This window comes from Bombus vancouverensis, chromosome 4 (assembly GCF_051014615.1).
Source record: "Bombus vancouverensis nearcticus chromosome 4, iyBomVanc1_principal, whole genome shotgun sequence".
NCBI lineage: Eukaryota > Metazoa > Arthropoda > Insecta > Hymenoptera > Apidae > Bombus > Bombus vancouverensis.
This window is the reverse complement of record NC_134914.1, coordinates 420,929-448,820: the sequence shown is the minus strand read 5'-3', so window position 1 is coordinate 448,820 and position 27,892 is coordinate 420,929. Positions and strand designations below refer to the sequence as shown.

Here is a 27,892-nt window from a genome sequence, read left to right as displayed (position 1 = left end):
AATAGCAATTATTAACAAATTTCTTAATTACTATGTAATTATATATTTTTGCAATGTTATTGAAGATAACTGCAGAAATTCACCACGCCTTAAAATTCTTATAATTACCTATCCTATCCCAAGTTAATAAGAAGAATATAAAGTGCTAGTAGCAAGGATTTTTAATTTCTTATGCAAATAGATTGCTGATACAAATTACGAAAGATGTATTAATAAATTATAAATTTTAATTATTGTATAACTCATATATAAGATATTGTAATAAAATTAAATAATAGCATGTAAGATATAAATACAAGTACTATATATATAATTTAATTTTAAAATAAAAGTACATAATATTTAAATACAGCGTTGTTATATGCATCTATATAAATTTTGTATAATATTATAGTTATATACATTAATTTAAATCATATCAATATAAATTCACTTGTAAAAGCGGTATTACATATTTATAATTTTTGAGTAAACTGAATAATTTTCATTATATAGTCATGACTGATCACGATCAACTAATCGAGATAAAATAATTTAGTTGATATCGGAATTATAATGATGATAATTAAATTTTTGCTCAAATTTTTTTAATAAATTCTTTCGAAAGATAAATATTTCTGATAAATGGAATATACCTATACATATGCGTCGTTTTATAGGGAAAATAGAGATTTCCTTAGGAAGATGTGTATCTAATAAACATGGCGGCTGCCAAGTGATAACGCGTTTTGCTATGTTAAGTGCTTTCCAATTTTGTGTTTGTTATATGATTTTTTCTAGCAAATAATTTATGAAATAAGACAAGCGTTTCTTTCTTTTGAAGAAATACAGCAAAATATTTTATTTGGCGTAGAAATTCAAGCATATTTCGGAGAAAATCTTCGTGCTCGAATTAAAACTTGTACGTATATGAAAATTGAGACAGTTCAATTGAACTAGTTTTTGTGTATTACAATGATCATTAAGTACTTTAGTTTGTAAGTTTAAATTATTTTAATTGATCTTTAAAACGTATAAGAATAAATATAGAGAATTGTTCTTTTGAATTTGTAGGTTCTTAATCATGTCGTTCTCGTTTATTATGTCATAATAAACTGTTATAGTAACTGATTTAGGAACATTACAGTTACATTATATTATTTCTGAATATAAAAATCTTAATTACAAAATTTGTATATTTTACTAGTTTGAGGAGAAAAGTTATTTAGGAAAGAATGTATAATATTGTAAATAAATAACAAATTTATAATCAAATATCTATTGCAATGTTTATCATTGTGTAATTAATTTATTTCTATTAATGTTGCTTTGCTTGATAATAATATAATCTTTTTTCAGTAGGAAGAAGAGTTCTGGTACCAAATAAAAATGCCTACACAGACAATAGAAAGCGATGATATTCGAGTGAAAATCGTTTATAATGGGTAATACAAATGATTTATTTGGAATCTTAATTTAATAAGTTAGAGTTAATAAAACAAGTATATTAAATTGTTAGTTAAAATAGTAAAGAAAATTTGGGAATATAGATATAGAAAAATTTTTTGTTAAAGATAAGGTAGTATATATATATGATAATAAATATTAATTTGATATTAATTAATATTATTTTATGATATTATTTTTGCTTAGAATATGGCAATGTTAATTGAAATCATGAACTTATGCTATTATTAGTTTAATGCTATTGAGCTTAATACAAGTAACGTTCAATAATAAAAGAAGTTAGTTTATATATATATATTTTCTTTTTGTAATTGACTTATTTTTAACTCAATAAAAATACCACCATTATTGTTATTACTATTTAAATTACTACTTAGCTGATAAAATATTTTGTGTATAATAATGATACATGTGTATTAATACAGTTTTATAGTAATAGCTAGGATTAGCGTTAGGTACCTTATAATGTATATAGTACTCATGCATTCAGTGTATATGTATATATTTTCGGTATAAAATTATTTTTATGTGGATTTATTGTATATGGATATAAAAATATGTACAAAGAAATATTGTTCTCTACTTACATAGCTACTTAATAATTTTTGTGATATTATTTTCTAATTTATATTTGAAATTCATTTATTACCTAAGCTTATAATGGATGAACATAAAATGAAATATAAAATATAAATATCAAATATAAAATGAAAACATAAAAATATATGAGTTTATGCATATATAAGCCACATTGATAGAGTAGTTATGTATTAATAAATTAAGTAAATCCTACACATTTTGCTTCCAAATATATGTACAAAGTTTAATAAAGTACAATAAAAAGGGCAAAATATAATAAAAAAAAATATAAAATAGGTTTTCATGGTAAAACGTTTAAAAAACTTAACCAATAACTATTTCAGTTATTTATGATTTTATTTGACCATTTATAACTATTTATATGTAAATAATTTTTATATTTATATTATAACTCCTAGTATTCAGTATTTTCCATAAGATTGTTATATGGTTTTGGATAATAATTGTTCTTCAAAATTAAAGATGCATCAAATTATTTAAAATCAAATAATTTTATAAAATCATTTAAGTGTTATTTATTTCTAGATAAGAAAAGAAGATTATTGTTTAAGTCATGTAGGATTTCGATAAAATAAAATGAACAACTTTAGTCATCAATAAAAGTAACATATTAAGTTATATACATAAACATAGCCATCAATTTTTGCTAACCTTTTTAAATAATCTCTACTATAATGTTCTTTTATTGATTTTTTTTACATTAATGAAAACTAATATTAAGATTTTAAATTTTGTAAGCTGCATGTTGATATGCGCGCGCGATTGTATATTATATGTAACAAAACAAGAAATTTTATCATTTTATGAGTTTTTAAAGAAAGAGAAAAATTATAATGACTTATGTTTGTATTAGGGAAGTGCAGATTACGTATATCACTCCTGGCATTTCAGTAGACACCTTACGGGAAGAAATGCGTACAATATGTGGATTTGGTGCTGCAGGGCCAGATCAATTTACAATGAAATGGGTTGATGATGAAGGAGATCCATGTAGGATTGCTTCCCAACATGAATTGGATGAAGCATTGCGTCTCTATGAACTAGAAAAGGATACTGAAATAACTATACATGGTAAGTGTTTATTATACCGTAATATATTTTGAGATAATATGTGTCTTCATAAAATTTTCTTATTATTTGAGAAATTTAGAAATATTAACAAAGTTCTTTTTTACATTTGAATGAAGTATATATATGTCGGAGATAAAAGGACACAAATACAAGGACATAAATATACCTCTTTTGAAACAAAAGTATACATTAATTATACAGGTTAATAGATCTATACCATATAATCATGTAGTAAGCTTTTGTTTAAAAGAATTCTCCAAAATATATTATCAAATGTATGGATTAAAACTTTTAAAGCGCAATAAGCAACATTTCAAATTAAAATATAGTTATAATAGGTTTTACCTAAAACAATTTATTTTATATTAATATTAAAATATTGCCAAATTTAAATAACAATACAATTTAATTCAATTACTTACATCCTTATATGTATGTATATGAGTGGAATATAAGTTTGAAAATGCTACATGTGAAAATTTATTTGTGTGCATATTACTAGATGTATATTAATATTTATTATAATTTATTTATAATACTAATCTACAAAATTACATATTTTATTGAATAGTATATATATAATATATATATATATATATATATATTATACATACTATGTATATATTGTATGTATTATATATATATATATATACACTATATTATATGTCACATTTTTCACATTATATATATATCGCGTAATTTATATGACAAAATCCGAATAAATATTTAATATGTATAATTGAGTATTTTATATATTTCACGAAACATTATTAGTTTGAGAGTCATAGTGTTTTCTAACTGGTTACATACACTTACGTAGTATGTTGCAATAACACGAATGGTGAATCGAGCTTAATTTACTGATTAACTGGATTGAATTTAAACCATTGTTTTCGTTCGCATTTCCTGTAACAACATTTAAACATTTAAAAATAATTCTTTACATCTTTATGATTAATTAACAGAGAACATCACATATTTCCTTACGTACTGTAAGTCCATAATTATCCGCATTTAATAATTAGTGCTACATTTAATAATCAGCTTTTATACTAAGTTTAATCTACACAAATAAGTTTTCTAAGTATACAGGATATCCTAGCAACTACAATCGGTAAAGGGGTGATTCAACATAAAAAAATAAGTCGTAAATATGGAATAAAATTTATTCATATGACACTTTGTTTTCAAAAAAGTCGATTTTTTAAATTTGTTAAGTATACTTAAAATTAGCTAATTCTGGTTTGGATAGGCGGTAACAATCAATAAAAGATTATTTTACATGCGAAAATGTAGAATCACATTTTTCGCAAAATTCTTAGTACTCAAGAAAATGCGCTCGCGCGCGTGTGTTATGTGAAATTTGAAAATCGATTAAGTACATGCACGTGTACCAGGTCAGTTTCTAACTAAACACGTACAATTTCTATTTTCTTGGAGACAAGACCATGAATGACAAAATTTTATTCTATATTTTTGACTTATTTTAGCATGCAGAATAACCTCTTGTTGATTGTTTATTCGTATCTAGTCGGTAATTAGTCAAGTTACGTATATATACTAAAAAAATGTTCAACTTCGATTTTCTCAAAAACGAAGAACCGTATGAAAAAATGTTATTCTGTACTTGTATTTTCAATTTATTTTTTCACATAGAACCATCCCCTTGCCGATTGTATCATGGTTGCTGGAACAACCAGTATACAAAAAATACATAATTCAAAATGCCAATAGAAACCAACAAAAAGCCATTTTCCGTTAAAACGCTAGAGAATAGAGCGCTTATTAGAAGGATGAAATAAATTGATAAAAGTGCTAATCGGAAGACGCAATGGAAGAGTGAAAAGTGAACGCAGTGAAAGAATAATAAGACGAGGAGAGCACTACAGAAAAAGAAGGAACCATAATAAGCGAAGAATATTGAGGACGAGGAAGAGTTGAAAACAGATGGGGGGGGGGAAGGGTCGGGTAGTTTGTTGAAGAGGAAACAGTCCTGTTTTCCAGAGTATGCCTTTATTCCAGCGTTTGCGCATTTCGTGGAGTAAAGCGCGTCGGGCGGCGGCAGTAGTTAACGAATCCCGCGACAGCAGTCGATATTCTTACGCGGACCGATTAACTAGGAAGTTTTCTCACGCAAGTACGTTTGAACACTCAATTCATACGCATTTAGACATTAGAAGATTATAATTTACCCAAAAAGACACGTAAAGAAAACAAAACCACGAAACGAACTAAAAATACGAAGTAAAGAAAGCGAAAACTTCGAATTGAGGCAAAAGAGAGAAAGATAGTATTATACGTTGATTAGCCTGAAACGTGGAACGATAACAGAGCACTCCTCTCAGTTCGCGGTGGAAGATTTCAATGGTCGTCAATTCATGTCGAGAGTTAGTGACATCACAGCTTTAACAATCGCTGTCGAAGAGGTAGCAAAAGTGGCGATAAACCAGCATCGATCGCGCTGACTCGTCGCATTCTCAGCCGGGTTCTCCTGCAAGAGGTCGGGCCACGGGTAAAAGACGAGGACAGTGATCATCGGAGGAGCAAGAAGGAGAGAGACAATCCGGGCAAAGATATCCAGTTGAAACGAGACAGAGATAGAGAAAGAGCGTGCGCATCTACCTCTAGGAAGGAAAGTAGGGAAAATTTGGGGTGGGAGTTAGAGGGTAGTAGCGAGTAAAAGACGGGAGCCAGTGGTGTATTACTGCTGGACGATATTAGACAGCCAGGATAGACGAAACAAAAATACTTCAAGATAAATACTACTAAATTAAAATGGCGTGGGGCTATTGGAGCGCAACGTCGGTTAGCGATCGGGGTCGGTCGCCACGTCGCGAGAAAGATAAACAACAGCATCAGACATTGCATCAGCACCAGCAACAACAGTATCACCAAGCTGAGACGGGAATTTCACAGGGAATGTACGGTGTGCAGCAAGTGCAAGGTGAGCTCGCTGGCTCTTCCTCTGGCGTGCCTACAGGGCCTGGTGTCGCAGTGGAGGAACCACCCTGCAGTATGATGATACAGGGTGGTTCCTTCTATTCTTACTCCGCGGCTACAGCGGCTGCGGCTGCAGCTGCTGTTGGGCGAAGGATTCCTGGCGTCGAAGGAGGACCCTCCACCTCGTCCACTGCTATCCAAGTCCTGCCACGAGATCGACCAATCAAATCAAGCACCAGCACCTACCCGCCGTCGCCCAGTAGCGACTCAGCGGAATACGAACAGCCTATTGCCGGTTTGAGAACAGAATGTTCGCCTCATAACAGTCCTCGTGACGATATATTCGCGCAGCCTGGAACCTCCTCGTCTAGGATTAAGTTACTCTGCGATAAAGGCATCGATGATACTTCTGAGGTTGATATCGATGAGGTTACTGCAACAGAGATGATGTACGCGACCGCTAATCGAGGTATAGGGACTAGTACATGTCGTGTTCACGGGCCGTGTAATCCTCAGCCGGATTCTGCACCGACTATGCCATCTTTGATCGATGATACAAGCGGATCTTCGCAGTTTTGGTTCAACGACATCACCTGGGGTAGGTTTTCACCTGGCTCCGCGCTAAAGGCAATTCAATCTTTAAAAAGGCCGATTATTTGTTGCTACGAAGCACGATAATAGAATACTCTGTTCTAATTACTTACTGGAAGTTATTGTTTTCTTAGTTTTCTTTTTCTTTCTCTCTCTCTTTTCCTGGTTTTATAGATAGTTTCAGATTGCACGATATATAGGTATTGATTTAGACGAGCAGCTGGTTTTTAGTGGTAAGAATGGAGCAATGAGTCGAGTACAGAAGGAAGCCGATCGATGTCGATCGAGAGAAATCTAGTGTCTTTTTCTTACTTGAGACTCTTACGTATCCGCTTATTTTATCTATTCTAGCTTGCATTTTTCACTGTCTCTGTGCATACAAATAAATTGTATTATGTTTGTTGTTTCAGTTTAAGATATTTAACATATGACGTGCTTTCGCATTCGAAAATTAATTAATTAATATTATTTTTAATGTTTTATCAATATTTATGAATTTTATTGAAAGTAAATTTTATTTGAGAATACAAGTTTATTGAATTCTCGATTTATTAAAGAGAAACCGAACATTTTTATTAAGATATGAATATTTGAAAACAAGTTATAGTTATGATTATTAATATGTAAGAAGTTCCTTTTAATTTAACGGTTGTTTATTAATTTCGTTTTTGTTTGGATAGAATTTGTATAAAATAGTTCTACAGTTAATTATTTTAATTCTTCAGAATCTAGAGAATTTATGAAAAGGAATTTGTGGATTATTAATTAATCAATTCATAATGAACAAAAAATAACAAAAACTCGAAAGTTCAAACGTAGTGTCCAAATTAATAAAAATAAACTAAAACAAAATCTCTTTTTCCGATATTAGTTCATGCGTTGACTAGAACTGTATTATACACTATACGATATTGCCCTCCATCTAGACTAAAGGTAATATTGAAGATCATCTTCTGCTCTACATGCGGTGCAATTCTCATATATCCATACATTACATTTTATGCACTGTACAGAATATTCACTTAAGTGGCTTACACTATATTTCTCATGATACTTTCATTATTATATTTTTTAGGTTTATTTGCTTTTTGGTTTTATTGTTCGTCAATTTTTATCTTTTAATTCTCGCTATCAAAAGATGAAACAGCAGTTTATGAACATTGAGGTTCAGATTATGATCTTTTACACGTTAATTTTTTCCACTAATGTTGCTACCCAGGACGTACAAACATAATCTCCTTATAAGTAAATACATAGACGAAAATATTCGATAACAATTTCCGAAAGATAATATAAATAGATACTGTTAATATATTTTTTCAAAATACTATACATAATACACTTTTCAGAATCGCTGAAAATAAGATTGCGATGCTTAAAGATACAAGAAACTTAATAATTCAATCCAATGTGCTTGCTCTGTAATTTTCTATTGAGAAACTTTTGAATATGATGCAAACTACTTGGCAAGCGACTGAAACTTTTTAAATTCGTTATGGAGATAAGCATGTATACGGTTTTGTATAAATTTTCTTTGTTTATGCTGGATCACGTCATCGCGAATATGTTAAATTAAATCTTATCAACGTTATTCATATTTTTAGTTAATATCATAATGTACCGAAATTTTTCATTTTACATTAAAAACAAGTGAATTCAACTTCGCAAAATTCTAGAAATCTTTAATATATAAAAAAATAGTATAGTTCTTCTATAATATATATAGGGTACTATAATTATCTTAGATTTCTAAATATATAAATAATTACTTTTATTGGTAGAAAAATTGTATCAGGATAAAGTTAGTTGGTTTAGAGTGATCAATATTGTGATTTATGATTTTCATCTTCCAACGTCATTTCTTTTTTCAAGTTTTGAAGGACAGCGGCATTTTTTAAAAGCGGGATTTGATATTTTCAAATATCAATCGATATTTTCTACATTTAATTTTAACTTCATGAATTTAACAATTAAAATTAAAATATCTTGAAGTTAAAATGCTTCAATAACTTTTTATACATCTAATTTCACTTGAGAAAGGTATTGTTATCCTTCAAAACTCGAATAAAATTATTTTAAGAGAAGAAAATCATGAATCACAATTTTGAACCAACTAACTTTGATCCGGCATAATTTTTTCTATTACTAAAAATAAATAATTGTAAGCTATTTAAAAATCTGAAATAAATGAAACATCGCCTATATAATATCTTTTTCTTTCAAATTAGTGTACTTTTAGTACACTACTACAAGTTACAATTGACTACTCAGAATATTTTCTTACCTTTGTTTTCAAAAGACTAAGGCAAGAAAGATGTAAAATATATGTACATATGTATATGAAAGTTACACATTTTTGTAGGATGCTAAAGGGTATTATATTAGGAGAAAAACTATGAAGAAGCACATTTAAGGAAACGAAGATGATTTTAATATTGTATTCACTTTCAAAAAAAGAATATTTTTATCTTTTGAATTTATATGATATATAAAATTTCTTTTTTATCTTTTATTTGTTGCTGTCTTTTGTAACATAAATTTGAAAGATCTGTTTTCAATCTTCTCTGTTCATAGAGAAGATTTAGAATACTTCAGCTGAATAAAAATGATGCTTGATTTTCTATATTTTTCTAACTAAAATTCAATGAAATTGAAATAAAAAGCTTTTTCAGGTTGTAGCTTTTTTTTGAATATTTACAATTAATATCTCAATAATTTTTGCAGCTTTACTCCACTAATTGGGAAATAAATGTTTGTTCGATATATATATATATATATATATATACTATATATATATATATATATGTCGGAGATGAAAGAACAGCGGAGCCTTTGGAATTTTGGATAATCCCGCAACATTGTAACCTAGAGTCTACTATAGCTGTAATTGAACAATTGTAGTTATTCAACCCGATTGTAATTGTTCGAGAGTCGTGATAATGAGCTTGGGCTCGAGGCGACAGTCAGTCGCCGAACGTAGCCGCGGTCACGGGATGAACCTTTTGCCTAACAAGGTATGGAGTAATTCTATAGCTCTCCTTAAAAGAAATATTCGGGGCGACACGAGACAATAAACATTCCAACGGTTTCTGTCCCGTGGCTCGCCACGTGCAGACCCTATTCTTCGAGTAAGATGATTGCCAGATGTCGATGCGTCTCCGCAGGACATGTTCGGCTAGCCCGAGAGCCCGTTATAAATCTTAAGGTTTAGTTAACTAAAGTCCTTCAAACAGACAAACAGTCTTTGTCCCAACTACGGGAAGATAGGGGAGACATATTTTTCAACTAGTGGCGTCTCCCACTAGCAACTTTCCCTCGAGGGCGGCTAACATCCTTTTCTAACCACCGATATGGAGATTGACCAATTAGCAGCAACGCCAATTTCCCTTACTTTCTGAACGAAGGCTTTTCTCGACGAATCCGATGATCTCGTGTCCTTAGACACACCCCATTATAGTTTTCCTCTGTGGCATCATCGGGACAGGAAAGGCATTCTCGTTCGCGATCTCAATGATGAGAGGAGTAACCCTTTACGACCAGTGAATATCACGCATCCGACTTAGATTTTGTGAGTACGTTCATCTATCATCCCGTCGACCGCGGATTCGTTATTGAACCTAGGATCATTGTCATTAGTTTCTCGAGTGCCTAACTACCACGGTTACTTGTCCGGCTCTATAATAATCGTATTTGCACTAGCCGATGTCTCCTCTATTGCACAACGACAACGTGTAACCCAAACGAAGATTCGTTTCACGCCCCTAACCCTAATTCTAATGTGCGCTCCGACATCAGAAGTGGGATCAGTGCCGGTTATAACAGTGCAAGAGCTTACGACCATCGTGCGCGAGTTAATTCCGTCGCTAGTGCAAGAATCGAGTGTGGAACCTAACAATTTTTCGACTCCGCTGCATGGTGCGCAGCTACCAATCTGATTATGGAGGAAAATCCTTTACAAAGCAGTTTCCTGAATATAATTTCAATACCGAGTGTCGAATCGACTTCCACGTAGTGGAGGCGCCAACTGGTAGATCAAGCCATCCGGGTGAGTCGTTTCCATTTTACCCCGATTTCGGAGCCGAGTGTTCGCTAATTAAAGAATCCGTAGTCTTGAGAATTTCTGGCAAAAGAACGATTGATATAGTAGTAATGCGAGGAATAAGAGATATTGGTACTAAACGTATCGCTCAAATCTTGCCCGTTGCAGGTGTTAGTGGTTAGAGATAAATTTTTCATGTCCTGGCTGATAGTTATTTAAAAATACGATATCGCGATTGCTCGTCAAATTTTAAGCCAAGATCTTGACGTAATATTACACAAACTAGCCTCGCTATGTGTAAAACAAAAATAATTCATGCCCGTAATAAAACCGCTGAAAACGAGATCGATGTCAATGAAGTTGACAGTGAGGTACGTGGTAGTGATAAAAGTCGATTAATCTTTCTTTTCGAAAATTCAGAGATTCATCCGTTACGGGTTCCCTACGTACTCGTACAAAAAAATACAGGACAGTTAGAAGTACAATTAATTGATCCTAACATCGCCGTACAAGGAGTCCTAATAGACTTCGCGAGCGCAGAGTAGTACGTGATAGAACAAGCGACTTAATTACAGCCAAAAATCATAAAGCCTAGTAATTCACCGTTCGCGAGCCCCGTGTTACTCGTGAAGACGAACAATGGTACAGATAGATGATAGACAGATTTTCGAGAACTAAATAAACATACGGTCGCGGATCGGTAGCCTTTACCCCTCATTGCGGATCGAGTCGCGAGATTGCAAAAGCGAGATATTTTATTATTCTGGACATGGCCGGTGGGTTTCTCCAAACCCCTATTCATCCTAATTCTAGGAAGTATACAGCATTGATTACCCTCGATGAACAATTTGGATAATAAGTTGTTGTTTTCTTCGAATTCTTTTGTGCCTTTGTTCGATCCATTCGATGTCCTTTATTTGCATAACATAAGTGCGTGCGCGTTTAATGTTTCTTCCGGAAGTCATTTTCGGGACGGCGATACTATGCTGACTCCGTCGAAAATGGGGATTCTTATATCTTCGGACAACCCTAATAATTTTGCAACTCATACTTGTCTAAATATTCTAATATTTATGTTCTTCCTTGCTACAATTTTGTAAACCATCAAAGCGTTTACTACGGAAACCCTCAGGAGTAGTCGCGTGCCAAGTCTTCTGTAACATTTGACCCTTTTTAATTGTGGTAACATAAGAAATCATTTGGTCGGAGTGATCTGTACTACACTTTCCTTCATTGTATTCAGCAGCGGCTGCTGATTTCGATGTTGCGAACAAACGAAACGAGAGATCGTTCTTGAGATTCCTTTGAAAACACGTATAACAGCCAACGTGCCATTCGTACGTTGTCGTCTATTTGGATGATGTCCTAATTATTGCCGACTCGATAGATCAAGCTCTAAAAGTATTGCACACCGTACTAGATACCCTTGTAAAAGCCGGATTCTCCTTTAACTTTTCAAAATGTTCTTTTCTAAAGGCATCGGTACTCTATTTGGAATATGTAATTTACGTCGGAGAAGTTCGTCCCAATCCGGGTAAAATGCACGCCTTGAGTTCTTTACCTGCGTCAACGACCGTCACACAGCTCAGGCAGTTCATAGGTTTAGCCCTTTATTTCCGAAAATTCGTCCCTAAATTTTCACGGGTAATGAAACCCTTGTATGCGCTTACTTCCGATAATAAAAACATGACTTGGACAGATAGGCATGGAAAAATAAGGCAAAAGGTAATTTCCGCCCTGACCGACGCGCCGGTGTTAATGGTATTTGACCCGAACTACCCGATAGAACTTCGTATCGACGCTAGTTCGGATGGATAGGAGGTCATTTTAATGCACAGGGTTGAAGGTAAAAATCAAGTAGTGGAATATTACAGCAAAAGAACTAGCCCTGCAGAATCTAGGTATCATTCCTACGAATTAGAAACGCTAGCAGTTGTAAACGCCGTCAAGCACTTCCGTCATTATCTCCACGGACGAGAATTTCTTGTCGTCTCCGATTGTAATCCTTTGAAGGCTTCCAGTAGTAAGGTAAATTTAAATGACAGGGTTTACAGGTGGTGGGCTTACTTACAAACTTTTACTTTTGACATTCTGTACCGGGAAGGTAAACGAATGGCCCACGTAAATTTTGTCTCGCGAAATCCCGTAGACTTGGATCACCTTACGATCAACGAAGTCATAGAGAAGGAAATCAATCTGACCGAAATCTCCGAAGACTAGCTATTAGTGGAATAACGTCGCGACTCCCAAATTTCTGGGATCGTCAATAAATTACAGAACGAAGAGCTCGCGGAAGACGTCGCGAATACGTATGAGTTACGGTCCGGTACCCTTCATCGTAAAATACAGAGAAAAGGCAGAACTCTCTGCTTGTCCATTGTCCCCAGAGGTTTTAGATGATCTGTTATTAACCATGTGCAACAGTCAATTATGCACTTAGGTTGGGATAAAACGCTTGAGAAACCGTGCGAGTGTTACTGGTTCGAAGGAATGGCGGAGTATGTTCGCCAATTCGTAGAGAACTGTCACGCTTGTCAAGTTTCAAAGGCCAGTTCAGGTAAAATACAAGCTGAATTACATCCTATACCTAAGACCAGCATACCTTGGCATACAGTTCACGTGGACATAACGGGCAAACTAAGCGGTAAAAGTGGTTCGAAAGAGTATGTCATTGTTTTGGTCGACGTCTTCACTAAATTCGCATATCTGCATCATACTCGCAAAGTAGATTTCCTTAGTACCGGTAAAGCACTTAAGTACTATATTTTTATTCGGCAGTCCTTGCCGGATAATAGCGGACCAAGAGAGGTGTCCTAACGGGTAAAGAATTCCAAGATTTCTGGCAAGGTGAACACTAAAACTCCACTTAATCTCAACCGGTGCGAGTAGGGCCAACGGTCAGGTAGAGCGTATTACGGTACGTTGAAAATTATGTTCACGATCATAGAAACGACCGGGCGATCGTGGCTAGACGCGGTTGGCAAAAATACGGCTGGCTTTAAATTGCACCACCAACCGCGTGACTAAATCGAGCCCATTGGAACTATTAATTGGTGGAACAGCAAAGACCTTACGACTCATTGATACCCGATAATATCGAAGAAAAAGAAGTAGATATCTCTGATGTAAGACAGCGGGCAATAGAGGATATAGAAATTAGTGCTAGGTACGATAAAGGTGGAGTTGACAAAACTAAAACTAAGGTAGTTAGGTTTAACCTTGGTGATTTTGTATTATGCAAAAACGAGGAAAGAAACTAGACGAAGTTAGATCCGAAATTCAGAAGTCCATTCGAGATAGCAAAGATTTTGGAAGGAGGTAGATATACTTTAAAAACCTTAGACGGCAAACAATCATATAAGGACAGACATGACAGACTGAGAAAGATGCTAGAAAGTTGCGCCCCTGCTGAGATGGACGTCTGTGGTGGTGACAACGATGGTGATAATAACGATGCAAGTGCACTGACCTCAGAGGATCATTAACACCACGTTGTGGTCGTAGTGTATACCCACAGTGACGTTTTGCGTATCTGCAATATATCCACTGTGATGTCTCATACATCTGTAATATACCCACAGTGACGTTTTGCGTATCTGCAATATATCCACTGTGATGTCTCACACATCTGTAATATACCCACAGTGACGTTTTGCGTATCTGCAATATATCCACTGTGATGTCTCATATATCTGTAATATACCCACAGTGACGTTTTGCGTATCTGCAATATATCCACTGTGATGTCTCATACATCTGTGATATACCCACAGTGACGTTTTGCGTGTCTGCAATATATCCACTGTGATGTCTCATACATCTGTAATATACCCACAGTGACGTTTGCGTATTTGCAATATATCCACTGTGATGTCTCATGTATCTGTAATATACCCACAGTGACGTTTTGCGTATCTGCAATATATCCACTGTGATGTCTCATACATCTGTAATATACCCACAGTGACGTTTTGCGTGTCTGCAATATATCCACTGTGATGTTTCATACATCTGCAATATACCCATAGTGATACACCCAACGTAGCAATATGATCCAACCAACTGAGATTCATCAGTGTACGAAATCGAACATGATCTGTCGTGTCATTACGGTCTGGCGACTCACAGAACGCAACTAGCACTTTGAATACAAATTATAACGCTACAAATTCTTGTTCTCTTTTAGTTTTGTGTTGTCAAGCCTCCGAACGAAATTTTGTTATTGCACTGGACCCTTGACTTGCTTGGACATTTAGTTAAATCGTAAATAATGTCAGTTGAATCTAATGAAAGAAAACACGATATTTTAGTTACACACGAGGACGTGTGATAGTCAGGAAGGCCGTGTCGGAGATGAAAGAACAGCGGAGCCTTTGGAATTTTGGATAATCCCGCAACATTGTAACCTAGAGTCTACTATAGCTGTAATTGAACAATTGTAGTTATTCAACCCGATTGTAATTGTTCGAGAGTCGTGATAATGAGCTTGGGCTCGAGGCGACAGTCAGTCGCCGAACGTAGCCGCGGTCACGGGATGAACCTTTTGCCTAACAAGGTATGGAGTAATTCTATAGCTCTCCTTAAAAGAAATATTCGGGGCGACACGAGACAATAAACATTCCAACGGTTTCTGTCCCGTGGCTCGCCACGTGCAGACCCTATTCTTCGAGTAAGATGATTGCCAGATGTCGATGCGTCTCCGCAGGACATGTTCGGCTAGCCCGAGAGCCCGTTATAAATCTTAAGGTTTAGTTAACTAAAGTCCTTCAAACAGACAAACAGTCTTTGTCCCAACTACGGGAAGATAGGGGAGACATATTTTTCAACTAGTGGCGTCTCCCACTAGCAACTTTCCCTCGAGGGCGGCTAACATCCTTTTCTAACCACCGATATGGAGATTGACCAATTAGCAGCAACGCCAATTTCCCTTACTTTCTGAACGAAGGCTTTTCTCGACGAATCCGATGATCTCGTGTCCTTAGACACACCCCATTATAGTTTTCCTCTGTGGCATCATCGGGACAGGAAAGGCATTCTCGTTCGCGATCTCAATGATGAGAGGAGTAACCCTTTACGACCAGTGAATATCACGCATCCGACTTAGATTTTGTGAGTACGTTCATCTATCATCCCGTCGACCGCGGATTCGTTATTGAACCTAGGATCATTGTCATTAGTTTCTCGAGTGCCTAACTACCACGGTTACTTGTCCGGCTCTATAATAATCGTATTTGCACTAGCCGATGTCTCCTCTATTGCACAACGACAACGTGTAACCCAAACGAAGATTCGTTTCACGCCCCTAACCCTAATTCTAATGTGCGCTCCGACATATATATACTATATATATATACTATATATATATAAAAAAAAGAAAAACAATTTATTAGTATATATATATATATATATATATATATATATATATACTAGTATTAGTATTATAATATATATATATATATATATATATATATACTAATATAGTATATATATATATTATTTATATATATATATTAATTAGTATATATATATATTAATTAGTATATATATATATATATATATATATATATATATATATATATATACTAATAAATTGTTTTTCTTTTTTTTTAACATATAGAACATATGTATTATATATCTTAAAGAGTCGATAGAAAAGTAACTGAGAAGAATACTCTACGGTGAAATATACGGATTTTTTAATTTATGAAAGAAAAATAAAAGTATGTTGTTCAAAGTAATTAAATTTTAATCTTTTATAAAAAAGTAAAAGGACGTGTATTTTAAATAAATCAAAATTGTTTTATTGATTTACAAACTATGTGGTATTTCATGAGTATTTTATACAAATATTTCATAAAAGTGTTTTGAATAAAAAGTATTGTAATTAATTGCTATTGTTTTAGTTTTCATTTATATGATTTGTAAAAAATAAATTGTTAAAAAATTTTATGATATACTGATTGATAATGAATTTAGTTTGTATCATTGTTTATTAATATTATTGATTAATCTTTTTATCGTTTTGTGCCATCGTTTGGTGTACGTGTAAGAATACTTCAAACTAATCTAGATATAGTATTGAATCTGGATCTAATGTTGAAATAATTGAATCGCTCAAATAATTTACAATTTTTAAATTGTTTAAATAGTTTCAAATTACTTTCTAAGACAGCTAAATGACTTGAATAATATTAAGATGTTACGATGTTCTATTTAGTTCTTTATTAAAAATTTAAATTTTGTCAACAAACATTTTATAATCATTATTTATGAGGATATTTCATGCCAAATTAAATATGCGCACAATATATGCGCACTAAACACTTGACAATATGTCACTAGATATTTTCTCTTACATTACGATATGCTCTTAAATTACCAATTACTGACCTTTCTTTTATATTACCCTTTATTTCGCCGTGAAAATTGGAACAGCATATAAAGATTTCCTTTAATTCCTATAATAGTAGCTTCACAGTTCGATAGTTTCGAGCGATCGATTAACGCGCTCGAGACAAAACGGCGGACATTGAAAACAACGGTTGCAACTACGCTAGCGAGGTCTACGGCGATAAAAGCGATAACAACGATCGCATCAATCGAATTTAATGTTATCCGTTATCGGGCCGCGTTTTATGATCAGGTTCTGGACTGAAAGTAACAGTAGGAGATATACTTTGTGTGGCAGGCGACGAGTTTCCAGATCTAATATAGATCGTTATCTTTGTTACACGATTTGGAAGTAGTGTTGGAACACGTTGCGTATATTATCCTAATATCGGCATCTTTACTTTGTCCATGTTTTAAACGGAGCTAAACAGAAATATAGATATAACGTTATGACGACGATATGCGTTATGCACGATCTACGTTAGTATTTCCATTTATTGTTATATATGATATATCAAAATGTGTTGAACGTGGTTCAAATTATTTTTTATGCTTTTATATAAGTGGACTGTTCGTTAGCTATGAAGAGCAGCTTTATAATTTTGTGACTATATATATAGTCATGCGTATATATAGCCACCTTCATAAGTCACTAGACAGTTGCTAACTTTGAATATACGTAATATTTGTTCTGTACGAAGACTACAGACAAAGAATACGATAAGTTACATTTTCCACGTATCGCAGAATATTTTTAAAATTTATTATGTTCTTAATATCACTCTCATATTAGTAAAATTGTTATTTCATCTCAATAATTAAAAATATTAGATCTAAAATATTAAAATATTCGATGGCTTAACAGTTGTACTTTTGGCTTCTACAAAACTTCGTTCGTACACACATATATTTCATAATGTATAATTCTCGTATATTTGGACGTAACAGGTCTTTTCCATTTTTAGCTATTTTATATTAAAATATTTCGTACAGTGTGATTACTATAAAAAATCAATAAAAATATACATATCGTATACGCATATCGTATTTTTATGTAATCTTCATACATATACTTTCTATTATATTATTTGGAATTGGTTGAGAAGTTCATAGGGTTTTCAAAATTGGACAGTTTAAATATGAATAAAAATGTTAGGCCGCGTGTATTAATGAAAAATAATTTTTAATGGTTTTATTTACTAGATATATTCCAATTTGCAAACATTATGATAAGAAATATTAGGAAACCACTTCAAAACAAATAAATGACAAAATGTCGCCACAAAAAAATAGTGTATACAATTAGCTAATAAAATATTAATTCTATAGAAGTACATTACAGAAGTTTCGATTACCATTTACTAAGATAATGTTATTGACCTTCTTCATTGTTGCAACTATAGAAAAAGTATATATACTATGTAATGTCCCCTATGTACAAGAAAACTTGTATAAAAATAATTCTTTTTATATATTCATACAAAATATTTAATTATTTTATGTTAATTCAAATTGTATCATTACATACATATGTATGTATGTTTAGCCTTCTAAGATAAAATTTTTCTTTAGATTTTAGGAATAATTCATTTCTGCCAATTATTAACAATAGTAAGGGAGACATAATGCACTAAAATTTACCGAAAATAAATTTATAATTTTTTTAATTTTTAGAATCTTTAGAATTTTTAAAATCCAATATTGCATATATGAAATATTGAGTATGAACGGGTTAAATTGATCAATTTTATATCGAGAACTTCATATATTGTATTGTTACGATTTATATTATTCCCTTACTTTTAATTATCATTTATACTAAATACAATTTGTCATAATAACAAGTCAAGCATGTTTATATTTCGATATATACTTGATTTATTTCACGTCTCACCTATAATGAAAAATTTCGCAATTGTGAATATGAATCGCTAAAAGTTGAATGTGTTGGATATTCAAATCTGTTTTAATTTCATTATATTATTATAGTAAATATTTTATCTCAAAGACTTTTTAATTTTATTAATTTTTTCTAATTTGTTTACTTGCTTCGACAATACGTGTACTAACATTGAAATGAATGCATTGCATTTGATCCCTGTAATATAAAATTTCTTAGCATGAAGCAAAATTTCCTGACGTGATAGATGTCTTCTATCTATTAATGTAATTAACGTTAAATTATTATTTAAGATTTCTATAATAAATAGCATGTTATTTACATGTTTACAAAATCTAATATAATTACTACTACTCTATTAATACAATTAATTTTTATTTATTATTTCAGGTTTCTATAGCATATTATTTATATCTTTAGAAAATTCAATTTTTAATGTACTGCTGTTTTTCTTATTTTTGAATGTGTTATGCCGTTTGGACTACCTCCATAGAAAAGAAAATCTTTTTCCGAAACTAAAGTAGAAATCTTTCTTCTTGTAGATCAAACAAAAGTGGCAAAGAAAGTCACGTTAACCGTTGTAAATGTACGTAAAGCAAAAGCGTATTAATTTAAACAAAAATCTAGTAATGAATTAGTTATTGGAAAGAGTAGATCCCCGGACTAATTATCATAGTGATGCCTGTTTTGCATGACTGAATATTCATAAGATATTCTTTTCGTGCCTTACAGCTGGGTTTTTGATCGTTCTGAGTGCACTACAATAAATTAGAGATTCTATATATTATACTATACATAACAAGTTAGTCATGTTCAATTTATTATATATTTATTGTGTATTTCTAGGATATTCTAGGATATTCATATAATATTCTAGGATTCAAGGTAAAATTTCTAGTTCAACCATACTGTTCTCTTCAGATTTGTTTCAATTTTATGTTTATTCTCGTAATCATAAAAGTGTCTTTTTCTACAAATAATAAGTAACACGAATCATATAAATTCCATAATATTTGTAAAACATTAATCTCTTTTTGCGAGGGTCATTATGAGCTGAAGAATACGCGAGAAGAACAGTAAGGTCAAATAAAATTTTTATTTAAAGAAGTATATAGTTGTTTTTTTTGATGTTCATATTCCTATCTCAAACTTAGTCTGTGTTATTTTAATTAACAGAATGAAAACGCAGTACATGATATGAGAGTGAAAAATTATTTACTTTTGTTACAGTTTTTCCTAATGTGCCGCCTGCGCCAGGAATGCCCTGTCAGGGAGAAGACAGTGAGTTTTCACCACCAAAGAAACAAATTTCTAACCTATTAACATACAGTATTTCACGATTCAACGATTTTTCAATAATACTAGCCAGCGAGTTGTTCAATTAACAATAAGTTTAAGATTTTGTTATAAAGGAATATGAGTAGTCTGGCTATATCAACCGTTGATAAAAGAAAATGGAGAACGTTGAGGAGAATCGTTCTGTTCTTCCGTCGATGCTTGTTCTTTTCGAATGTTATATTGCTACATTTAAAATCAAGCAGATCTGTTTTAGTTTTCATAAAACATGGATAATCTTAGCGCGCTTATTTTTAGTTTCATCACTTACATGAATTTATATGTACACCTGATTCTTTATTTATACGATAAAGATTAACAGACTTTTTGGTTTTGTCAAATTAATTACGATTCTGTAAAAACTTTTTGTCAATTTGTTACTCATGTAGAAAATCAATAGAAAAATGAATTCCGAATTAATGTTTAAAAATGTATAAGTATCTGAGTGTTAATATAAAATTTTATATTTCGATAATTATCGAAAATGAAATTTTATATATGTGTTGGATCTTTTGAATCTTTGGATCATGTGATGCTAAATATCGTACAGATCAAAGATCAGGTGTAACATATATATTAACTCACTAAGGACCAAGCCATAGTTTATCGTAATATTATAAATAAATGAAAAAATGAATAAATGAAACAGCGAGCGAAATATTAAAAGGAATTGGAATTCCCATTCATAGTCATAATATTAGAAAACAGAATTTGATGATGTAAATAAAAATATAAAATGTTGGGTCAACGCAACGTTGGACTTCAATATGTTAACATGTTAACAAAATCCGAACAGAAGATTCTAATTACGATTAATATGTTTCTACTGCGTTTGTCAATATTTCTAATTTCAAATATCGCGCGCTTAAATATCAAGATGACCTTATCGTGTTTACAAGTTTTATACACGATTGTTTTGCCTTTATAAGATTGTACAATAGTTGGATAGTTTTGACTATCGGGGAATATGGAGGGACTTCAGCCAATCGCAGTTTTACTGCAAATCTTTCAATGCGGTATTCCAACGGGAATATACTTTAAATGCAATTATACTGTAACTTTATAAACGAGATTGTACTATAACTTTAAATGAAATTCGTGTTATATTGCCATAATTAAGGAGAAACTAACGTTAAAAGCATTCGAATCTCTACGATAGCGCATGTAATATCGTTGACACGTGCCTACACATGCCTATTTTGTTCAATTAGTATTTCGGATGAAGTAATAAGAGAAACTGAAATTAAAAAAGAGAACAAAATCAGGACAAATATTGAAGATCAATTCTCTGGTTCATTCGTGATATTTATGTTTTTTCATTTTCCAAAGGAAGCATCTACAGACGCGGCGCTCGTAGATGGAGGAAGCTGTACCGAGTGAATGGTCATATATTTCAGGCGAAACGTTTCAATCGGGTAAGCATCATTTCATTCAACTTACTGCTCCACTGTTACTCCCCCCCCCCCTCTTTTTTTTAGCTCATTATTATGTTTTCATTTTCCACACATCATTCACGCACAATTATACTGTGTCACAAGTTTGCAATGCATCATCATTCAGATCGCACAGATGGATAAAATTATAATTTCTGCTCAGAGGAACTTGCTGGCTAGTGAATGTTGAACATCAAATGCTATATTTAATCGTTGATTATAGTAATGATTTGTCCATTGAATACCTAAGACTGAGAATAATGTTTCTGTTATTTAAATAACGTAGGTCGTTCCCAGAGATGAATGGTTCATGTGTAATGTTTAGTGTGTAAAAGTAAGAATGTGATAGTACTATTTGATAGAAGTTAAATAACTTCAATAACTTTATATTAAATAACAAGTTTATTGATTTATTATAAGTAAAAAGTTTTACAATTGCAAAAGGAATAAGTAATTTCTATATGAGTAGAATAGAACTTTTGTAGGCAATGATTAAGAAAATTGATTGTATGAATGATGGTGTTCTTAGAGTTTTCGATGGAAATTTGATGGTACTGAATTTTCTATATACATGTTGTAACAAAGGAGAATTTGGAAATATTATAATATTAATGTTGATTAGATGCAAAAATTTTTAGTATCTGGCTTTTTGTTCAAAAGTTAAGGTTTTAATAAGAACTGTAAAGTTCTTGTTAATATATTAGTATTTAATACTTTTTAAAAAACTGGAATTATTGTTAAACCAAAAATCTACTTTTATTGTATTCCTATTATTTAGGAAAGGATTAATACATAATATTGCGAATATAAAAGTGAACCAAATATAATATTTTTATTCCTTAAACAAGAAGTCCTAAGCAATAATTTGACCTTTCAATTAAGTTAGCTTGCTTCCTTATTCTCAAGATTTCATACGATACTCGAGTTATGTTCAAAATGTGAAAACAGTGACTTTCGCAAATAATTTCTTGTCTAACTTTCGTAGCGAGCGTTTTGCGCGTTCTGCCAGGATCGGATTTGGGGGCTAGGTCGGCAGGGGTTCAAATGTATTCAGTGCAAGCTACTAGTGCACAAGAAATGTCACAAGGTGGTGCGCAAACCATGCCTGAGTGTTCAACAGCAACAACAGCAGCAGATGCCAAGCACCGAATCGCAGACGATCGACAGAAATGGCGATCAACAACAGCTTGATTCTGTTCAATGCAGCCCAGTAGCTCATCTAGAGGATGAGATACCAGAGTCACCAATTATTGAGGAGCATTCACGCAATCGTAAGGATATTTGAATATTTATATGCAAATTTTAAGAAGAAAATGAATTTTACCTTCCTTTCGTTAGGAATCGTAAAACAGTATTACAAAAAGGAGACTATCGACAATTTGAAATATATCAGGTTTCAATTGATAATTTTATAAATATATAAAAATTTTGCAAATAATTTTGCAAAAAATTTATTTATGTGTTAATATACAAGATAATTATAAAAAAACAAGTTATGAACTTTGTATGATTTTATTAGTTGTAAACTATGATTATTTGTCTGGAAATTCAAAAGGGCGCATCTGAAAGATTTATTATTTGAAAGTATATAAGAATTTGATATTGATGGTACATAAATTATTAAAAATGTAACAGTAGAATATTGTTGAACAATACAAGTAGAATTTTTTGTTGAGAACAATCTTTTATTGATTAAACTGTATTAAACAACATAATATATTATATGTTTAAAGATTTTTAACAAAATATTAAAATAAGCAATCTATATTAAATCAATATTTTAGTATTTCTTCATAAAAACAGATGAACCTATTATTCAAAAGATATTATAAAATAAGATTAGACTTATTTATACATCTGATTACTTATTGAATTAAATATATTTTTAGGAACTGGAAGTGAAGAAAGGGAGGAATTGCCGTTGGATACATTAAATGATGCTGATAATTCAAATGATATGCAGAGGCAATACTCGTTAAATGATTTCGAACTGATTAGGGTAATCGGTCGTGGTTCCTATGCGAAAGTTTTGATGGTTGAATTGAAGCGTACAAAGAGGATTTATGCGATGAAAGTAATTAAGAAGGCCTTAGTAACTGATGACGAGGACATTGATTGGGTGCAAACGGAAAAACACGTGTTCGAAACCGCCTCGAATCATCCTTTCCTTGTGGGACTTCACTCATGCTTTCAGACACCCTCTCGTCTGTTCTTTGTGATCGAGTTTGTACGCGGTGGTGATCTGATGTTCCATATGCAACGACAACGCCGTCTTCCGGAAGAACATGCCCGATTTTATGCAGCTGAAATTAGTCTCGCTTTGAACTTTTTGCACGAAAAAGGTAAAAGAAATGCTCCTTTTTATTTCCAGAAAGAACTAGGCCTAATTTCCCTTTAAAAATGAAATAATGCAAAAAGCAAAATAATTAAATTGCGGGATTTTATTTAAAAGAATTTTGAAAATATTGCATAGAGTGCACATAATATACAATAATAAATAAAATTGGTTGATGAAAATGAAGTATTGGTTATAACGTTTAGTAGGTTAAACAAATCTCTATCTAGGTTCCATTTCTTTAGTTATTAGTAAGTAGTTATTAATAAAAATAGGAAATAGGAGTCATATATAAGCCTATAAACTTTTTATTATTCTTAGTTACAGAACATATTGGTATAGTTTCTATAGGAAGAGATTACATATTCTATATATAATTACATTAATATTAATGCTTAAATTTTGAATATTTAAAATGATGGCAAAATTTTATCATTTAATTATGTTTGTTACAATTCACTGAAATATCCTTTGTTAAATTTTGTATATTCCACTGAATCTTTTTATTATGTTTCTTTGATACTATATCAAATCATCTCCAAAATTGTATTTATTTGATTAATTTTTGATGTACAAAAACAATTAAAAATTGAAAACGGTAAAGTAATAATTATATGGGGAATAATAACATAATTTTAGATTTAAATTTTCTAGAATAAATCCATTGTTAACATGATTTTTCAATAATCGGATGATACATGAATATATTCAATGTACGAGATGTATGTACAATGTACAATGTATTTGTATTGATTGTAATGTATGATTTCTTTGTGCAGGTATCATATATAGAGATTTAAAGTTAGACAACGTACTACTTGATCACGAAGGGCACGTGAAATTAACTGATTACGGAATGTGCAAGGAAGGCGTTAGAGAGGGTGATACAACCGCTACGTTCTGTGGCACTCCGAATTATATAGCGCCTGAAATATTGCGGGGTGAAGATTACAGTTTCTCTGTAGATTGGTGGGCACTTGGTGTACTTCTGTATGAAATGCTTGCAGGTCGCAGCCCATTTGATATTGCGGGCGCGTCAGAAAATCCAGACCAAAATACCGAAGATTATCTATTCCAAGTTATTTTGCAGAAAACAATTCGTATACCAAGATCGTTATCGGTCAAAGCAGCATCCGTGCTTAAAGGTTTCCTTTGCAAAGATCCAAACGAAAGATTAGGTTGTGGTAAAAGGCCAACTGCTTTTCTTGATATTGTTGCTCATCCCTTCTTCAAAGCAATAGATTGGGAAATGGTAATTCTAATAATATAAAAGGAAATATATTAGAATGTTAAAGCATAGAGTATATATATAAAGATATAGCGAGGCTGTAAAAATTGAGAAAAGCTAATTGTAAAATCTCGAACTTTTTTTTTACAAATCTCTATTGATCCAGAGATGTAGAATAATGCCACGATGGTTGTAATAAGTCATTTTCAAATGCCTTGTGTATGATATTAATTATGCAAGAAATGTATTTCGTATATTAAACATAATTAATAAATTTTCAGTTGGAGCAGAAACAAGTAACACCACCTTATAAACCAAGATTAGATTCTGATCGTGATCTAGCAAACTTCCCACCAGAATTTACAGATGAACCAGTTCATTTAACACCGGATGATCCGTAAGTTTTGTTAAAAAGAATTTACTAATTTATCTTTATGTTTTAAACTAAGAATAAAATTTTAAGTAGTTGTCTTTAATATTAAGTTTCCTAATTCAGAATAAGCTTATATATATAACTTATATATATGTCGGAGATGAAAGGACATCGAAGCCTCCCCTTTGGAACTTCGGGATAATCCCCTAACACCGTAATCTAGATTCTATCATAGGAGTAATTAAACAATTGTCGTCTTTCGATCCGATTGTATTTGTTCGAGATTTGTGATAATGAGCTTGGGCTCGAGGCGACAGCCAGTCGCCGAACGTAGCCGCGGTTACGGGATGAACGCTTTGTCTAACAAAGGCATGGAGTAATTCTATAGCTCTCCTTAAAAAGGAAATAGTTGTAACCCGCGATAGTAAACATTCCAACGGTCTCTGTCCCGTAGCTCGCCACACGCAGACCCTATTCTTCGAGTAAGATGATTGCCAGATGTCGATGCGTCTCCGCAGTACATGTTCAGCTAGCCTGAGGGTCCGTTATAAATCTTAAGTCTGTCAAACAAACAGTCTTTGTCCCAACTAGGAGAAGATAGCGGAGACCTATTTTCCCAACGAACAACGTCTCCCACTAGCAACTTTCTCTCGAGGGCAACTAGCATCTTTTTCTAACCACCGATATGGAGATTGACCAATTAGCAGCAACGCCAATTTCCCTTACTTTCCGAACGAAGGCTTTTCTCGACGAATTCGATGATGTCGTGCCCTTAGATACACTCCATCATAGTTTTCCTCTGTGGCATCATCGGGACGGAAATTCATTCCTTCTTGCGATCTCATCGACGAAAAGAGTAACACCTTACGACCAGTGAATATTACGCGTCCGACTTAGATTTTGTGAGCACGTTCATCTATCATCCCGTCGACCGCGGTTTCGTTATTGAGCCTGGGATCATTGTCATTAGCTTCTCGAGTGTCTGATTACCACGGTTACTTGTCCAGTTCTATGATAATCGTATTTGCACTAGTCAATGTCTTCTCTGTTGCATAACGACAACATGTAATCCAAACGAAGATTCGTTTCACGCCCCTAACCCTAATTCTAACCTAATGTAAATTCTAACCTAACCCTAATGTAAACCCGATATATATATATATATATATATATATATATATATATATATATATATATATTAATAAGCTAGTTTTGAATTTCCTGTAACAACTTAGGAAGTTGTGTGATCCCGTGTTTTAACTAACTCTGTCTATATGACTAGAATAAATAATATAGAATAACATTTGGAAAAATAGTGATTTGTGACAATATATGGTTCAATGTGAAAGAAAAGACAATATATAGTTCAAAGAAAAATTATTGAAAATTTTAATTTAATTCAGTTCAAGTAAATTAAAATATTAGTTTCTGTGGAAATTGTGTCAATAATTTGAATGCCATTTTAAATAAATCAATTTGAAGTTTTTTTATTTTTATACAATAGACAACGATATGTCTTAAGCTTTTATACTTGTATTAGCTTTACATATTTTTTCTTTAAACATATATTTATAAACTAGAATAAGCTTTCTTAATAAGATAAATACATATATTGATAATAATAAATAATAAATAAATAAATATTTTGCAGGAGAGTGATCGACAAGATCGATCAAAGCGAATTCGAAGGCTTTGAGTATGTGAACCCATTACTTATGTCTTTAGAAGACTGCGTGTGACAAGAACCGCTTGTTATTGTGCCACGTCATACTCAAAATCAGCAACAATTACAGTCATGTTACATGTACGAATTACAAGACAAACTTGCGAAGCTTCGAATCGATCCCCTATTGAACATCGGCTCAAGAAATCGAGGTTATCATAACAATGTTTTTTTAATGACATACTCCGAAGAGAATGAGAACGACAATAATTATAACGAATATCGGTTATCACCACCTTTTCCATTCCGGTACGAAAATCCGATATGCTCCAGTTCTCTAAGTATCACAGATGTTACGTACGGCTTTAGCAATAACAATGAGATCATTAGTAATTACGATGAACACAATTACGATGATGAGGAAGATGAAAGTCCGAAGAAAGGGCTCTTGAAGCAAATGTTTTGCCTTCCATTAAATTAAGCTGAATAAGGCTTATTTAATATTACGAGATTGCCTCTAATTAATAGCTAATATAAATTTTGTAGAT

The 27,892-nt window shown here is 32.4% G+C and overlaps 1 protein-coding gene and 1 long non-coding RNA gene across 3 annotated transcripts; one reads left to right on the top strand and one right to left on the bottom strand.

Annotated features, from left to right (window-relative positions):
- Positions 1 to 667: 667 nt before the first annotated feature.
- On the top strand, positions 668 to 27,560 carry aPKC (protein kinase C iota type). Of its 2 annotated transcripts, XM_033342815.2 has the most exons (10): positions 668 to 901; positions 1,339 to 1,424; positions 2,900 to 3,117; positions 20,208 to 20,258; positions 21,642 to 21,727; positions 22,731 to 23,016; positions 23,635 to 24,087; positions 24,860 to 25,332; positions 25,590 to 25,705; positions 27,333 to 27,560. In XM_033342815.2, exons 2-10 carry the CDS (start codon positions 1,369 to 1,371, stop codon positions 27,418 to 27,420), a joined length of 1,827 nt encoding a protein of 608 aa, XP_033198706.1. In that variant the 5' UTR covers positions 668 to 901; positions 1,339 to 1,368; the 3' UTR covers positions 27,421 to 27,560. The 2 variants fall into 2 exon arrangements, with proteins under 2 accessions (XP_033198706.1, XP_076474356.1); XM_076618241.1 differs by lacking the exons at positions 668 to 901; positions 1,339 to 1,424 and adding an exon at positions 4,852 to 6,655 and having other exon boundaries at positions 2,991 to 3,117.
- LOC143302636 (uncharacterized) lies at positions 6,539 to 17,556 on the bottom strand. The gene is made up of 3 exons (XR_013058271.1): positions 17,078 to 17,556; positions 6,762 to 7,018; positions 6,539 to 6,678 (listed from the first exon to the last, which is right to left on the bottom strand). It is a non-coding gene; the product is annotated as an uncharacterized LOC143302636 (long non-coding RNA).
- Positions 27,561 to 27,892: the final 332 nt, after the last annotated feature.